The sequence below is a fragment of the Zalophus californianus genome, chromosome 2 (assembly GCF_009762305.2).
Source record: "Zalophus californianus isolate mZalCal1 chromosome 2, mZalCal1.pri.v2, whole genome shotgun sequence".
Lineage (NCBI taxonomy): Eukaryota > Metazoa > Chordata > Mammalia > Carnivora > Otariidae > Zalophus > Zalophus californianus.
The window spans coordinates 181,940,355-181,958,943 of record NC_045596.1 but is presented as its reverse complement, the minus strand read 5'-3'; the positions used below and the strand labels follow the sequence as shown (position 1 = coordinate 181,958,943).

Here is an 18,589-nt window from a genome sequence, read left to right as displayed (position 1 = left end):
CTTTCCAGGAATGCATTTATTCTGAAAGACAAAGTAAACCCATTTGATATGACTTACTGTGGCTTCTTTTTAAAGCTGACACAATATAGCAGATCTAATTGGTTTCTTCTTATTTTGATCTTCACCTCCTTAAAAAAAAATAGGAATTATAAAGATTCCCTTTTGAATAGCTACCTAGTTGCTGAATTTCATAGTTTGTGTCAATTTTGGTTTCTGTCTCTTAAGCAGTAATACGAGGAACATTATGACCTTTACTAAATCTAGCTTTTGGACATGAGGTATTTGGCTGATAATTTGTAATGTTCCCGAACCATTAATTCTGGACTCACCATATTCTATTAAATCTGGAGCAAGGGTCGTCAAACTATGGCCTACAGGCCCCAAACGAGGCTGTTGCCTGTTTTTGTGCCAGTGAGATGAGAATGGTTTTTGCGGTTTTAAAATGGTTGGGGGGGGGGGGGAATCAAAAGAATAATACTTCCTGACATGTGAAAATTATGAAATTCAAATGTTAGGATCCGTAAATAAAGTTTTATTGGAATGCAGCCACACGCCTGACTTCTGTACTGTCTGTGGCTACTTTTGCACCACAGTGGGAAGGCTGAATAGCTGCTACAGAAACTGCTTCTGGCTTTCTCATCATCTCACATTCCTTTTTGGTATGCCACAAAATCAGTGACGCAGGTGATGTGGAAGCATTTGGAGTGCTTTGTCTATCTGTACAACAACACTTTATTATTTTTTCTGTTACCAGATCATACCCATTATGTCAAAACAAGAAAACTGCAGTTTGAATGATGTGCCTTGAAGGCACACTGGAATGTGGATTATCTTACCAAATGATAACGGCAAAATAGTGTGTCAAGCAATGACACTGTAACTGCTAAAAACCAGTGTATGTTGACCTAACCACACCAAACACTCATCACCAACTATCGGGAAAGCAACAGAAATTTTAAAATGGAATATCTTAACATGATTTCTTCACAAAAATAAGAAATGAAAATGAGGCTACAACCAAAGTCTGTTTATGACTGGCCCATTTGTTAGTCAAGCAAAGCCATTTACTGATACTTAGGTCATGGTTTCTGAATGCAGTAGCCCAAAGAATTGTGTCTAGAGAAAATAAATTTTAATGACTTAGCCTTTTGGAAAGAACAGTTGGTTGAAAAGTGAGGACACTGGGCACAACATTGACGGTTAATTATAAAACAAAGGATTTTGAGTATTTTTCTTTGGTTCTAAATAAGTCAGATGTTCTAGTGCTTTCCCAGCTGTTATTATTTGTTTGAGAAATCAATTCTAAGTTTGAAGTGACCAAAGAATTAGTTTCTTTTTGTAGTGGAAATACAGATGAGGCTCTTCAAAGAAGTTGAGAAGCCACTACATTAGTGCAACCTGAAATCTCAAATGTGTTAACTCTGAATATGTAAAAATATGCATGGAGCAGAAAAAGGTTGAGTTGGTCAAATTTAAAACCTTGTGAAAGGGACGCCTGGGTGGCTCAGTCCGTTAAGTGTCTGCCTTCGGCTTGGGTCATGATCCGGGGGTCCTGGGACTGAGTACCGCATCGGGCTCCCTCCTCAGCGAGGAACCTGCTGCTCCCTCTGCTTGTGCTTGCTCGCTCGCTCGCTCTCTGTCTCAAATAAAGATAAAATCTTTAAAAAAAAAAAAACCTTGTGAAAATGTACGGTGTTCTGGTTTGGCTGGTACCCATTTCACTTGTCACCTTTGTTTTCTTTTTTCTAAACAATAAACACTTCATTGTTAGCTGGTGTCTTACACTAGTGCAAAGACCATGTGAAAAGAGAGTAAACAAAAACATCATACTTGAGCTATATATGTGTGTCCAGACTCTCCTCCAGTTGATTCTTTGTAGCCATTCTGGGCTCATCCACAGGTTCTACTTGCCTAAGGATTTTTTTTAAAGAACTTAGAAACATGTTTGTATGTTACATTAAGATTAGTGTGTAATTAAGGTTGCTTTTTATTAATATGCACCTTTCACAATAAATGATTAGGTCATTTAAGATGCTTTTACTACTAGACTTTAGGAGGCTATACTTAATGAAAAAGATGAATTCTAAGCTCTGACAATAGCTCTTCATAGTTGAATAAAAGACAAAGAACTGAAGCTTTCTGTGATAATAAATTTTTTAATTTGGCATCAACAGAATTCTACTTTGGAGCATTTTTTTCTCGTTTTAATTAAGCACCTTTATCTGTCAAACAAGAACTATTAAGTATTAATAAATTCAGATCAGGAGAGCTCCTTACACTGTAAAACCATCCCTGGAAGATGCAACATAAAGGGTAGTTATAAATCATAAACTAGTACTGTCCCTTCTGAGTAATAAGCTCCTTTACATAGCATAAACCAGAGCTTAAAATCACTTATCAAAAGGCCCCCTTTGGTCTCACTGGTCTCAGAAATGAGTCAAAAGATAAATCATCTTAACACATTTTTCCGCCAACAGTAAGCTAACAAATACTGAAACCTGGCTACAAACAAGAACAAAGATCTACCTTTGGGCATTGTCACCAGTTTTCTGCTGTCACTTTCCCGCCATGAAAAAAAGCTGCAAGTGATTTGTTTGGCATTGCCCAAACAGTCCTATTTCAACTTTCTGTTGGTTTAAGAACAGTTAAAGGTGAGCTCTTAGTCACCTAGACTGCCTTATGGTAGAACATCTTTTTCTGAGGATGGAAATAAACGGAACATTGTGCTGTGGGACACATGTAAGTCAAAACAGGGAAACTCTGCTAGTTCATAATACAATGGGGGTAACAATGTTTTCACAGGTGGTTCTTGAAGCATGAGTTACATGATTACTACCTTCATTTTTTAAGAACACCTTCTAGAAATCCTTTGCATTTGACTTCTCTAAGAGAACGTAGTTACTGTCGAACATGTTGTATCCCCCAGTTATCTGTTGAACACAGTGTACTCAAGCTTTGCAGTCTGTTTTTAAGTGTCCCCAGAAGCATTTTACCAACACATATCTCCTCCTGTCATCCACCTCTTCTCAAAAGACCTATGTTCTGACCAGGTTGTCGAACCATTTTGTCTGTAGTAGCTCTGGTAGACGATTAGGAAAAGTGTATCTTTAAAGCGATTTCGATTGTCAGTGCAAAGGCAATTTCATTTAGACAGCTAGTAAAGGTGATCAACCAGACTTTATTATGGTAGAACAGGAGAGAATTCATGGATAAGCACTGCCTTGAATGTCCCATCATTGTATTTAGATGCAATAAGTTTATCTTTGAAAATACAAACCCTCTTTTGCACAATGGCAAACAGTGAACTAAAGTATATGAAGTATTTGTACAATATTTTTAAAAAAATTCTTAAAAATTTTACCTATATGGTAGAATTTTTAAAAACGAAAAAAAATCAAAATTATCAGCTAAATGGACTATCTGGATAGTTGAAGTGTAAGTGTCTTTCAAGTTTGAGTCTAACAAATTTTTTAAAACAAAATGTTTAAAGTGTTTTTAAGGTATATTTCATAAATATGTACAAAATGTAGGTCTATTTGATGCCTTATTCACTCAGGTAAACTTTATACTGCATATCTAATGAGATATGCCATCATCTCTAAAAATGATAACCCACCTAGATTAAAAACAAAAACCCTTAAAAGATTATCCACTGTATGAAAACAAAAAGAGAACCATTACAACTTAATGGAAAAAATTTATTTGTAAAAGTTTGTTTTTGAATCTGATTCTAATGTGTACTGACTCATGTATTTCAGTAATTACACAAAAGACCTAAAGGAAAAATTTAACAGTACTCTAGCAAGGTAAAGAATAAAAACCCCTCCTTTTTTTCTTATCTTCTATTTTGACAAGAAGGAACATATCACAGAATCCTGTCCACAAAAATGGCTATAGTACTGTGCTTTGAAAATAACCTGGCTGCATATAATTCTTAATACATCACGTGATGCTGTTGTCCTTAAGACTTTCAGCAGTACCTATAGGTTCCAATCTGGCACTTCAGGTAATAAAACAATGATGACCAAAAAATGCTTTAAGAGTAAAAAGTAAAAAATGCATCAGATCTTCTGAGATTTCCTGAAACAGATTGTCAGATCAAAGTCTTTAGCTTTTAAAAAAAGAGAAAAAAAATCTGAAAAGAGTGCCATCCTATTATTCTAAGAATTACACTCAAATGGTCTATAAAATGGATTTGGCTGACGATTCTTTCACAAACTCATTTAAATACAAAACTTTACATTTTTAGAAAGAATGAGTATTTGCAAGGATCTTTTTTACTCCATTATCCTCTGATCTACTAGTCTATTATGTGTTGCATTCTTGTCTAACTCAGATTTTGAAAAGTTTAATACCATTTTCTCTTTGATTAAATACCAGTTCCTTAGCTGTGTAAGTTTAAAAGATAATCTGCTTTAAATTCTCAAAATTAGTACCAAAAACTGTTTACGGCTTATTCTAATCTCTAACATTTACAAAACTTACACTCCACTCAAAAAAACGAATAAAACTTTTTCAAATAGTGCATACAAGGCACGAGAGCTTCCTAGTATATTTACTGAAGCCGAACATTTTGGCATCAACAAACACGCCACTTTAGTTTGTTTACCTTAAACTCAATTTCCAAACAGCACACCATTTAGTTCATATTGAACTAAATTTCTAAACGTATATGATTTCTTTTAATGATTTGCATAATTTAATCTTAAGTATTTGAAGAACTATAAAGTTTAGTTGTCATACTTTTGATGAGGGGACACAAATAATATAGATATCAATGGAGGATTAATCTAGTGGCCCATTAAGAATTCTTAAAAATTCAATATTTTTGCAATGTTCAAGAGAACAAATAACCTAAAAAAATTGAGATTTATTTTTTTTAAAAGACTGGCAAAAGAACATCATAAACCAATCTTCGTAATTGTTTTTATAGATTTTCCCCCAATTTAAGAAGGTCAGACGAGATGAAAAATAAATTTTGGGTGTAATAGTAGTGTATTAGTTGTGACAAAAATTTGGATGTAATAGTATTGTATTAGTTGTGACAAAAATTTGCTAGCTAGTTGCTTATCAGTGAGCTCAGGCTTCAATGATCATACTTCTTTTCTAGCAGTGAACAAAGGCTAGAATTAAAGTCTGGCAAAAATGGTGGTAATCTTCAAGACCACTTAAAATTTGCAATGAATTCATAGTCATTATAGCTCACTCAGTCTGGGGCTGGATTCACAACAGAGGGAAGGAACAAGACTGATATGCTACCTCCACCTCACAGGTAACTAATAAAGCTGTCATTATACTGTAATTTGAAATCTTTTAAATTTCAGTATCTTAATAGGCTCAATTTTCTGAATCAGAAAATCAGATGATTAATGGGCTTTTTATGTGTATACACTGTACTACCCAAATATTTGGTTGAAAATTAGCCCATGAATTTATTCCAAGTTTTTATGATAGAAGATATTTTTGCCCTTGATGCATAAACTTTAATTACTTCTAATATTTAACAAGAATTTGTGTTAGTTGAAACAATCTGTATATTGGATTTAAAAAGGTGTTATGTTTTAAGCAACGGCTTGGAGAGAACTAACCAATTCATATTCTGCATAGCCAGCCAAAGGGAAATGGGAACAACAGGCTAATGGTGCCTTCCTGTGGGAAGCCTCTTCCATCCACCTACAGCATTGATACCTTGAAATGAAACAGAAATCATGAAACTATTGTGTGAACTATAAACAACAAAAAACTAACCAATTCATTCAATGTTTGTTGAATAGCATTCTTTGTTCAAAATTAAAATGTTTTCTAGGCTAGAAAGATCAGATATGCTCTTGAATACAGACCTCTACACCAGTGCTTCTCAGACTATAATGTGCATATTACAAGACCAGAGGATTTTGTGAAAATGCAGATTCTGATTCAGTAGTTCTAGGGTAAGGTCCAAAATTATACATTTCTATTGAGCTCCCAGCTGATGCCGATGCTGCTGGTTTGGGGCCCCGATTTGAGTGGTAGGGTTCCTTTCTGCATGTGTTTGAGGCCAGTAGGAGTTTAGGAGTGACAGCTGAGTTGGAATAGGGATTTAGGAAAATAATTTTGAAATTTCATGTGCGTACAACCACAGCATTTTTTACTTGAATAAGAGGGAAGGTTGAAAAGGGTAAATGTAACTTACACATTAGTGCTGCTATGGGTCTAGGTACATAATTATCTGTAAAGTATGATGAATTAATATGTTATAAAAATCCCACAGATAATTTACTAATGTACTTCAAGAAGAAAAGAGAATATGAAAATATCATTTGGTAATATAATTAAATTAAGCATAGCAATATCAGATATTATTCAATATAATATATAATAATATATAACTTGAACAAATTGCAAGTCTGAGATATAAAGCAGGAAAAACTATTTTGAAACTTTTAAAAACTATTTGGAATAGTAGCTACCTTGGGAAAATTCAATTTTTTAAAGAAACATTTCAATGTCACTGGTTAGATCAATAGAATGAAAACATTACATCACAAAATTACTGTTTTTTTTTTTACACCACAGCTGATTCATGCTGCCATTTGGTTATTATGACCACTAATGTCATATATTCGTATGGAATAAAACCAGTTTCTGTGAGATTTTTAATTTTAATGATGTTTTTCTATCATTTATTTACAAAATGCTTATTTAGAACCTACTATGTGTCGGGTATTGTGTAAAGTGTTGAGAATAATGATGATCAAACCACATTGGTCCTGTGTCAAAATACTGGGAAGTCTACGTGACTTATACACAATATTACTATGTAAACTTATAAAATATTTAACATATATGATGCCACAAACATTGGTATATTAGAACTAATGATTCAAAATACTGAAAAACAATCCTGTGAAACCTTATATGCTTTATAGAATTATTTCTGTAAAATATTTTATTTGTGGTAATAGTGATTTGAATTTGTGTATTCATAGTAACATTTTAAGAATTACTTCCAGAAAATTAGTATTGTCTCTTTGCTACTTAACCAAATTAAGATTAAATTTTCACAATCCTAACCATAGTTATGATTAATCTGATCAACTACACCATTACTACAGTCATCCAAAACCAAAACATTAGTCAACTGGCAAATTGCCAGATCAGTATTTTGCTATCAAAACAAAGAAACGGATTCAAAAAACAAACAAACAAACAGATTTTCAGGATTAAAATGTGTTAAAAAACAAAGAAAAAAAAGCAGATATTGGTGAAATACTTTGACACAAATTATTTTGTTTTAGATTCCCTTCTCTTGCTTTCTTTAGACTTAGTATTCTGGATTGCAGTTTTGTAAATAAAGATTTGTCTTGATAACTTTACTGTTCAACTCTACACTACGTTTATTCTAACAATACATATAGTTTGTTTTGTTTGGGTGTTTATGGCTTTGTTCCAAAGGGGCTCTTTATTGTATTCACTGAAGGTTTATAAATAAATAAATAATCTTTTTTAAAAGATTATTTAATTGATTTGGAGCAACAGGTTTAAAAAAATTTATGGTTTAAAGAAAATGACTTGGGAACACTTGTTATTTTAAGGATAACACCTGATATGGGGTCCTACTGTAACCAAAAATAGGGATGAGGGAGGTTTTCACTAACAAGATATAATTATCTTGTACTTAAACCCACTGAGATTCTACTGATAGATGGTCAAGGTTATAACCACTGTATATCAGAAGGATAGAAAAAAATAAAAATAAAAAATTGCAATATCCTATCATATGGCAAGAAAATCATCACGTAAAGTTCAATATTTTAGAAACAATCCTTGCCATTTAGTGCATTTCTATAAAAATGAATTTTGTTCAACTTATTTCTATTACTTGTCAAGTTAACATTACATACTAGCTAACACCAAAGTTAGGTCCACATTCAGAGGTCTCCAGCATGATTAATCGGATCCTAAGGGTGAACTAAAACATCCTAAAATTTCAATCACTCAAAAACAAATAATAATGTTTATGGTAACTATTTGCCCTAAAAGAACTGAAAAGCTGTTAAAAGTATAAAACATAACAATAAAGGAAAAACAACTTACTTTCATAAAGTATGAATTTATTTTGTTTGAAGAGTTAAGTCTCATTCTCCATGGTTAATGCAGGATTGCTCATACCTTCAAAAAAGAACATAAATTAGCATTTTGTTTGCAAGGGGGTGTTGCTTTTGAACAAATAAGGCAGAGACTTGTTTATTCATCCCTGAATGCCCCCAGTATGATTCCAAAGGTGCCCTGCACATAGCACAGATTTGTAAGATGGTCACATAGAAACACACACACACACACACACACACACACTACAGTATTGGCAACTACCAGTGTCACAAAATGCACTTTAAAAAGGGATATACAGAGGCGCCTGGATGGCTCAGTCGGTTAAGCATTGGACTCTTGATTTCCGCTCAGGTCATGATGTCAGGGTCATGGGATTCAGCCCTGCCTGAGGCTCCGCACCAGGCGCGGAATCTGCTTAGGATTCTCTCTCTCTCTCTCTGCCCCTCCCCCTGTCTCTCCCTCTCTAAAAAAATAAATACATAAAAAGAGACATACACCTTAGAAGTGGGAGGGGTGAACAAAAACATGAAAGATACACTGGACCTGGCAATTCTCACATCATCTTAGAGTGCTGTTCCTAATTCTACATTTCCCTCCCTCCTTCTGGTGAAACTAATCTTTGAGCCCTTTCTCACCTCTTCCTTCTCACGTTTGTCTTCCTTCTTTTATAGCACCCTTTAAACTTTAAATAAGTTCCCAATTCATCCATGCAAGTAACAGAAAATTAACCTAACATGCCAAATGATTAACAGCACACAGAAACTAAGAAATCGCTTCTATGTTAATGCAGAACTATATGAGGCAACATGAATCCCTTCAGAAAGAAAGGGAGCTCTTTGTCTTTCTACCCCCCGAAAATTGACCCCCAATTATACATCACTTCTTTGCCTCTAAGGAAACTGATGGATTCAAAGGGCTAATAGGTGGCATCAATTTTCATTTAGGCGATGTCTAGTTCTTCCCATAGATTGGAAGATGGAATGACAGGCTTGAAGGTGAAGAGAGGGAGACCAAATTATGGATACCCACGCGATGGGCATCTTTGGAGGGCATTTATTTTCCTTAAGAACAAGACTCTTTAAAGAAAGCCTGTATTTTAGGAGAATATGACTGTAGGTTAATTAATGACTTTAGAATTTTTACTTAGGACTATTTTTCACTATCACTAAATCCCAAAGAGATTTCAAATAAAACAACAAACACTTTAAAGTGCAGGGAGCCGGGGCACTGGGTGGCTCAGTCAGTTGAGTGTCTGTCTTCGGCTCAGGTCCTGATCCCGGGGTCCAGGGATTAAGCCCCGCATCAAGCCCCACACTTGGCTCCCTGCTGAGCAGGGAGCCTGCTTCTCCCTCTCCCTCTGCACTTTCCCCTGCTCGAGTTTTCTCTCTCTCTCTCTCTCTCATGCTCTCTGTCTCAAATAAACAAAATCTTAAAAAATAAATAAAGTGCAAGGAGTCAAAGTCAGGCAGCACTAGGAGAGAGTTTGAAGAAAGGACTAGAAATAAAGAGGAGATTTTTCTGGCTAATAGTGCCTTAATCATGGATGTATGGTTTTATACTTATTTATAGGGACACCACACATATATACATACACCTGCATGTATGATCACACATTTTGGTTAATCCTCACCAACCCTGAGAAATAAGTAGCATTTTAAAGAAAGAAAGCTACGTCTAGGGGCATCTGGGTGACTCAGTCAGTTAAGCATCCGCCTTTGGCTCAGGTCATGATCCCAGGGTCTTGGGATCAAGCCCCACGTCGGGCTCCTTGCTCAGTGAGGAGCCTGCTTCTCCCTCTCTCTCTGCCCCTAACTCCACTCATGCTCTCTCTCTCTCTCAAATAAATAAATAAAATCTTAAAAAAAGAAAGAAAGAAAGAAAGAAAGCTACATCTAAAAGAGGTTAGGTTACTACAAATATCACACACTGATTAGGTGTCCAAATTGGGATTTAAAATCAGGTCTGATTTCAAAGCCTTGCCTTTTCTTTGCCAATAAGCTATATTGACTGAAGCAGTCAAAGATTAAAATCAACAATGATAACAAGGGAAATGTGAGTGGGATCTGAAGAAATAACAGCTAAAGTTATGGTGATTATGCAGTAACTTTACTTTGACAGTTTGAAACTGGATGGAAATCTTTGAGTAAAAGAACCATATAATTTAAGATCCGTTTTACTAGATATTTTTCAATCTTTTGTCTGAATTTATTACATTTTCCATTAAATATGTATAATTTGAGTATATTTGTATCATTTTATTAAATAGGCAGTATTTGAAATTATTGGTTTCTTAAGCTGGAATAAAAGCAATGCAGATCTTTCACAAAATGATCTTCAGTTAACAGACGTTAATCAAAGTCCTTTACAAACAGAAGTTCCTGAAGATAATCCTAAATTTACAATGGGCGTTCAACTCTGAAGCAAGAAAGATTCTGTAGGTAATATGCTGGCATTTTTGCACCCCTTTCACCTTTTATAAATGAAATCTATTAAGAACAGCAGCCAAGTCAGCACACCCTTACCAGCTTTGCCTTTCCCCGGGTTTGTGCCGCTCTCTGTCCAAGATGGAGAATCAGTGAGAAGGTGGCTCTGGGACTCTCGCAATGGCTTTGCAGGAAACTGATGGTTTTCAGGACTGAATAATCATAATCATCATCATAATCATATGTTAGTTATTGATAGTATTGAGTGGAATGTTTCTCAAAGTGCCGAATTCAAACCACTTCCCAAGAGAATCTGGGGCATAGGGAATAAGGCATGTATCACACTGACTCGCAACGAGAAAACCGTTCTTCCTTCCATTCTCTTTTCATTCTTCTGAACACAGTAAGGTGACCATCTTTAACTTTGGCAAGTCTCCGTTTTTAATACAGAGAACAGGCTTCCGCCTCTGGCTTTAGCAGGTAAGGGAATCTAGTTAGAATTTAATAGTATTTTATTATCAATTTTATTTTTTTAAGTTATATTCTATTTATGGCAAATTATACTAGTTTTCATTTATGAGAGTGACATAATGTTTGATTTAAAAATAAGCTTCAGTGCCAATTTAACTAAATATATTAAATAAAAATATTAGTTTTGTAAGTGGTATGTGGATATGGAAAAAAATATATGAAAGTAATGGTAGGAAGACAAGTTTGAGAAAAACTGGCCTAGTGTTTCTAAAGTGGCCTAACTAGTCTTGAACAAAGAATTCTCTATCTTCCTCTACGAAACTGAAACAACAAATTTGAGCACTATCTTGCAGAAATGTTGAAAACATCTGACATCACCAGGTCTTACAAATGTGACATTTAATTTGGGGAATAAAGAGTCTTAAAAGAAGAATGTAAGTTTTAAAATTTAAGTAGACATGCTACATATTGACATATTGAATGGCATAAAAATATAAATTAAAATAACATTTCACTTAGATAGAAAAAAATATTGGCATAGAAACTCTAAGTGTAATTTTAGAACACCCTGAAATAGTAATCACAATAATGTTCAAAAGAAAAAAATACTTAAAATTCTTCCAAGAATATTTTCACATATGTGAATTGACTATACTATATTTTTGAAAGGATATGCTTTTGTTCCTTAATAATTACCTCATATCTAAAATTTGAAAATAGTTTAATTTTGTGCAACTTTAACATCCCCTTATTGAAATTTTGGAGGTAAATCTTAAAAAAAGAAAAAGCATGTCTCCTATTTATATGCAAAAAAAATCCTCTTTTACTCTAATTATTCTTCAAGAGAGGGACCATATACCAGGTACAGCATACTAACTAGGTCCTGGTGTAGGGACTCCTTGCATATTGGTTACTACTAATAAGACTCTAACAAATGGCAAAGAAGGATCCATTCATTCAACAGTATTCATTAAGTACCGATTACATCCATGAATATAGTCTTTGATCGCATGGAAATGTCATTGTAACTGAGGAGGAATAATAGTAAATAGCAAATATATAATAACTCAGTAAGGTGACAGTAAGAGCCATGACAGAAAAAGAGAGGTATGGGGAAGTTGAGGAGCTATTTTACAAAGGGTTTTCAAAGATGGCCTCTATCGTGAAGTTACATCTGAGCTAGAAGTGAGGAAGAGAAGGTCAAAGAGCATTCAGATACCTGGAGGAAAAATGGTCAGGAAGAGGAACTGGCAAGTACAAAGGCACTAAATAAGGGACAAGCTTGGTATATTTGAGGACCAGCAAGATCTGTGTGTCTGAGGATGGTGAGTGATGGGAAAGTGGCACAGGATGACAACAGAGAGATCCTGAGGCCAGATTAGACCGGATAAGGTAAGGACGCGCATTCACTTTTATGCTGATTAAGATGGGAAGCCAACGGAGGGTTCTGCATGAGAGTGACACAATCTGATTCTTAATGGAGAACAGACTGGAGTAGGGCAAACATGGAATCAGAAAGATCAGTAAGGAAGGCATGGAAATAACCTATGTGAGAAATGATGGCTCGGACCAGAAAGCAGTCTGAAGGTGGTAAGAAAGTACTGGGATTATTGGCATATTTTGAAGGGGCATGTGAAAGGATTTGCAAGTGGAGTAAATGCAAGGTAATTGAAAGAGGAATCTAGGATGACTCCACAGCTCCTGGCTGGAACACCTGAGAGACTGAGGGTCACTAATATGACATACGGAAGAATGGAGGAGAATCAGATTTGAGCTGAAGGTGAGGGTGTCTATGTCTGGCAATCAAGAGTTCTGCTTTGCACCTGTTCAGCGGGAGATGACTTTTAGATATTTAAGTGGGAAAGTTGAGTAGACAGCCAGACATAAAACTCTGGAGTACAGAGGAGACATCATCACTTGCCATACCAGTTTTATATGGGCTGATCAGGGCAAATGACAGAATGATGTAAAAGATACTTCAGCTGTCAAAATTCAATCCCAAAATTTAAAGGAAAGGGAAGAGAAGCCCATAGTGGTTATGAGAGCACCTAACTGGGCAACAGTGCCAGAACTAGGATTTCTCCCAAAGCCTATGGTACACTTAGCAAAAGGAGAGATATATCTCAGAAACCCAAATCTCCTTGAACTACAAAAACCACTCAAAAGGCAAAAAACATTATTGAGAACTACTAGTAAATTTTATAAAAACCTGAAAACACTCCAAATAATCTATTCAAATGAGATTTTTCTGCATCAAGATATAAGAAAAACCCTCAAACCTTGAATGGTCAAGACAAAACTCAGAGGGCATGTCCCAGTAAGACCCTGGTGCCTTTGAATGTCCCTATAAATCACATCAGAATGGCCTCCTTATTAACTTGTTGAGTCTGTACAAAGGTCACTCTAGCGATGGGGTGGCAAATAGGCTTCATCTCGTGACAATTTAAAATGTTTTGGAATGGCGACCAGGGTCACTGACTCAAGAAGAATTCTGGGGTCATGACAGGCTCCACCAGAGGAAGTATTGTGGATCAATAAGAAATCCACATGAGATGGGAGGAGTGTAGGTACAGCTGTTATGTGCGTGGCATTCCAGCAACTGAGAACATTTCTAAAATTAAGAAGGATATTATGGTTATGCTCTTGCTATCAGCTTTTATTTAAAAATTAGAGGTATGGCCATATTCAAATAAATCTGTCTTAAACATACAAAAATTAGTGTTACAGACTTACAAATTCATACATAGCGTGTAAAAATTTTAAGTAGTTTTGCCTTTTGCCAGTTAGTACCAGAGTCAAAACCAAATTTCGAGGTCTTCCTCAAATTCTTGGCAGACTGGAACGAGAACAGACTTCCAGCAAGGGCAAAAGTCTCCAGATACTAAATTCCCAAGACTCCTTCCCTTCTCTTTCCACCAAAATGGCCCAGATAATGTTTACAGGTTTTTAACAAGCATTAAGAATATGGTGCACTATCAAGCAGGTGTTGGGGATTCCATTTGATCTCCAAAAGCTTAATCCAGGGACGTTCTTCTGATCTCGTTATAATGTTACAATTACCACAGACAGAAAGGACCTGGAGGGTCAGAGGGCAAGTTTACTGTCTGCTCACCTGATCACCAAGGGAGCTAATTTGGACTTAAATTCTCTTCTTTTAAGCACTAACTTTTAAAAATCAGTTATACTTGAAGTTCACTACATCCCCTTCCCCAACTGTACTTTCTTCTCTCCCTCATTCCAAGTGGGAACCATTATAGTAAATTATCTTATGTTCTTAAACGTTTTTCAAAGAAATATACAGCCAAAGGACATAGGAGGATAGGACATATTATTTGAAACTAAAACAGAAAAAAAATATGGAATTACTTTTTCGATGTCGAATTCAATCCTGCAGGAGTAGATGCTTGTTCAGGATCCTGATTAACAAGGCAAGTTGGAAAGGAGCAGCCATCACCTAGACTATAATGAAAATTAAAACTTACAGTTGAGCAGTAAACAAGACAACAGCGTGAAACTGCCACAATGTGATGTTTGCGAGCAGAATACAGTTATCTTGTGGATACAGACATTGGCTTCCATATGGCATGTGCAAGGAGATGATGTGTTAACTGACTTTTGCATCCATGTAACAGTGAATCACAAAATAATTCTTTAAAGAACAGGAATTCCTATGCAGGATTATAGTTCTTCTGTTGGATTGCTTTCATTGGTTTAAAACCTGAATATTTTCACCACAAAATACCTTGAAAAAATGGGTAGCAACCAGTACTTCTTTTCATCACCAAAAACTTGTCGCATGTTTTTACTGAAACCCAAGCTGAATCCATTCTTATCTGTTCCATGTCGAAATACAGGACTTCTAAACGCCTCTACAAAAGATGGTAGAGCAACCAGGTGAGTACAGAACATATCTAGGAATCCCCATAGTTAGAAATTATTGGACTAAATGAGGAACTCTAAAAATCGATGGCTAGCCTCTTGTGAGTACTTATGTACTTATAAATAGCTCTGCAACACAGACTGTCTATTCTGTTTTAAAATAATCATAAGATATGATTACATTTATTTTACTTTTTAAAGAATCCTTTAACTATTACAGCAGCACAGTGCATTGCAAAAAAAAATTAGAAAACACAAATAAGCAAAAAAATTAAAATTTTATGTTTTCTGGACCTTTTTTAGTTAGATGTGTGGATGGACAGATGAATGAATGGATAGAGATATACACAAACCTACACAGTTTTTTTTTTTAACCAATGACACTGTACTTTACATACATTCTACAAATTCCCTTTTTCAGCCAATAAATTCCATTTTCCAATTTCATTTAAATCTTATCTTCTCCAATCAGACATTTTTTTTTCCAGCTAGCCAAAAATTTACTTTAAAGCTGGCTTATCTGAAGCAGGATCCAGTGCAGAAGCCAACACTGTGTCTGGTTATACCTACTCTGCATATGGAAATCGAGATTCAGAGAGGCTGTGGGACGTGTCCAAGATCACACAGCAAATAAATGACAGACTGGAATGTGAACAATGTGATCAATGTCCCTTCCATTATCCTTTAAATGCTTCTTAAATAATGCCGAGAGACAAAATCTAAACTTTTATTTGGGGAACATGAACAAACGTAGAAGTATGATTTTTTTTTTGTCCATCATTTAAAAAAGAAAATTCTAACAGAGTCATGGTACTATGAAAAATGTGACAATTTGCAAGATCCTTAGCCTTTGTCATCCTGGGTTATACAGCTTTTAATAAAATCTTTTTATAATTGTAGGACCACATCGTCCAAAGGAAGGCCTTTCAGTGTTACAAGTTAAATCTAGAAGTTCCTAGAGATTAAACACTTCTAGAAATAATTCATTTTCTTCTGATGAATTATAATTTCATTATCCAACATATAATAAATAAGATGCTTTGTTTAGAAATTACTATGTCAATATGTTCACCTGAACAATATTTGCTGTAGTAAGATCTCACCTGAATGTTAAAAATTAACATTCACTGACTATATACTATAATTAATCTTCACTACTGTAATCATGGTGTCTCTTAGCTTGAAGTGTCCTTTGAGATAATAAGGATTTATAAGTCCTGGTTGCATTCCTGAACTCCTAATCTTAGTCTAGAAGATACTACTTAGCTTAGTCCCTACTTACTTCTCAAACCTCATAGTATATTTTCCGTTCTTTAGCTTTCTATGCTCTCACCATGTAGATAGTGTTACAAATACTCCTACCTCGGGTGCCTGGGTGGCTCAGTTGACTGCCTTAGGCTCAGGTCATGATCCTGGAGTCCCAGGATCGAGTCCCGTGTCGGGCTCCCTGCTCAGCAGGGAGTCTGCTTCTCCCTCTGACCTTCCTCCCTCTCATGCTCTCTCTCTACCACTCTCTCTCAATAAATAAAAATCTTAAAAAAAAAAACCCAAATATTTCTAGCTCTTCTCCTATAGGACTTTTTTTTTTTAAACTGGACTGAAATTCACAGAATACAAAATTAACTATTTTAAAGTAAACAAATCAATGGCATTTAGTACATTCATAATTCTGTGCAATTAATTATCAAGTTCGAAAATATTTTCATCACCCCAGAAGAAACTCCATATCCATTAAGCAGACTCTCCCTATTCTCCCTTCTTCTCATCCTCTGAAAACTACCAATATGCTTTCTTTTTCTATGGACTTACCTAATCTGGATATTTCACATAAATGAAATTATATAACATGAACCTTCTGAGATCAGCTTCTTACTTAGCAATTTTTTAAGGTTCATGCATGTTGTAGTGTGCATCAGTATCTCATTTCTTCTTATGGCTGAGTAATATTCCATTGTCTAGAAAATATCACATTTTTTCTATCCATTCATCTTTCATGGACATTTGGATTGTTTCCATCTTTGGGCTATTGTGAAGAGTGCTGCTATGAACCCTGACATATAACTATCTGTTGGAGTCGCTGCTTTCAGTTATTTGGGGTAAATATCAAGGAGTGCAATTGCTGGTCCATATGATAATTTCATATTTAACTTTTTAGGAGACAGCCACTGTTGCTTACAGTGGATTCACCATTTTACATTCCTAGCAGCCAAGTCTGAAGGTTCCGATTTCTCCACATCCCCAGCTACACTTGCTTTATATTTTGTTGATTTGGGTGTGAAGGAGTAACTATGGTTTTGATTACCCTGCCCTAATGATTAATGATGTTGAGCATGTTTTTATGTGCATTTTGGCCAACTGTATATTTTCACTGGAGGAATGTCTATTTAAAAGTCTATTCAGTGGCTCAGTCCGACTCTTCAGTGTCCAACTCTTGGTTTTGGCTCAGGTCGTGATCTCAGGGTTCTGAGATCGAGCCCAGGTCAGGCTCCAGCACTCAGTGGGGAGTCTGCTTGACATTCTCTCTCCCTCTCTCAAATAAATAAAATGAATAAATCTTTAAAATAAATAAATAAATTCCTATTCAAATTCTTTGCCAATTTTTTGAATTGGGCTGTTGGTCTTTTTCTTGTTGAGTTGTATGATTTCTTTTTATATTCTGAATACTGGGTCAGATAAAATATTTGTTTTTTTAATATTTTATTTATTTATTTGACAGAGAGAGACACAAGGAGAGAGGGAACACAAGCAGGGGGAGTGGGAGGGGGAGAAGCAGGCCTCCTGCCAAGGAGGGAGCCCCATGTGGGACTCGATCCCAGGACCCTGGGATCATGACCTGAGCTGAAGGCAGACGCTCAACGACTGAGCCACCCAGGCGCCCCTAGATAAATTATTTGTAAATATTATTCTCATTCTGTAGGTTGTCTTTTTACTATTTTAACAATGTCCTTCGATGCACACATTTTTAAAACTTTGGTGGAGTCCAATGTATCTATTTTTTTCTTTTGTTACTTATGCTTTTGGTATTGTATCTAAGAATTCATTGCCATATTAAGATCCTGAGGGTTTATCCTTATGTTTCCTTCTAAGAGTTTTATAGTTTTAGCACCATTTGTTAAAGACACTATTATCTTCTCCATTGAATGGTCTTGGTACTCTTGTGGAAAATCAACTGGCCAAAGGTGTATGGCTTATTTCTGATTGCTCATTCTCTCATTCTCTTCCATTGGTCTATATTGCTATCCTTGTGCCAACACCACACTGTTTTGATCACTGTCATTTTGTAGTAAGTTTTAAAATCAGGAAGAACTTGGTTTTATTTTTTGGCGGATACTGCTTTGGCTATTCGGGGCGCCTTGCGACGTCACATGAATTTGAGGATCAGCTTTGCCATTTCTGCAAGAAAGGCCACTGAAATCGTAATCAGGATCACCCTGAATCTGTACATCACTTTGGGTCATATCACCATCTTAACAATATTAAATCTTCCAATATATGAGCATGGGAAGTCTTACCATTTACCTAGGTCTTTAATTTCATTCAGCCAAGCTTTGTAGTTTGCAGTGTCCTACTGTTGCACCTCCTCAGTTAAATTTATTCCTAAGCATTTTACTATGTTGGATGCTTTTGTAAATGGAATTGTTTCTTTAATTTCCTTTTGGATGGTTCCTTGCTAGTGTATGGAAATACAACTGATTTCTTTCATATTGATCTAATGCAACTTTGCT

The 18,589-nt window shown here is 35.5% G+C and overlaps 1 protein-coding gene across 1 annotated transcript in view; it reads right to left on the bottom strand.

The window, feature by feature from the left end:
* Positions 1–57: 57 nt before the first annotated feature.
* The window catches only part of ZDHHC2 (zinc finger DHHC-type palmitoyltransferase 2), a 73,947-nt gene continuing 55,415 nt past the window's right edge, over positions 58–18,589 (bottom strand). Inside the window, exons 9-13 of the mRNA XM_027598942.2 lie at positions 14,728–14,854; positions 14,352–14,444; positions 10,614–10,726; positions 8,077–8,151; positions 58–5,688 (exon numbers count right to left, since the gene is read on the bottom strand). Coding sequence (XP_027454743.1) covers positions 8,111–8,151; positions 10,614–10,726; positions 14,352–14,444; positions 14,728–14,854 — 374 coding nt within the window. The 3' untranslated portion in view covers positions 58–5,688; positions 8,077–8,110. The remainder of the gene's footprint in view (positions 5,689–8,076; positions 8,152–10,613; positions 10,727–14,351; positions 14,445–14,727; positions 14,855–18,589) is intronic.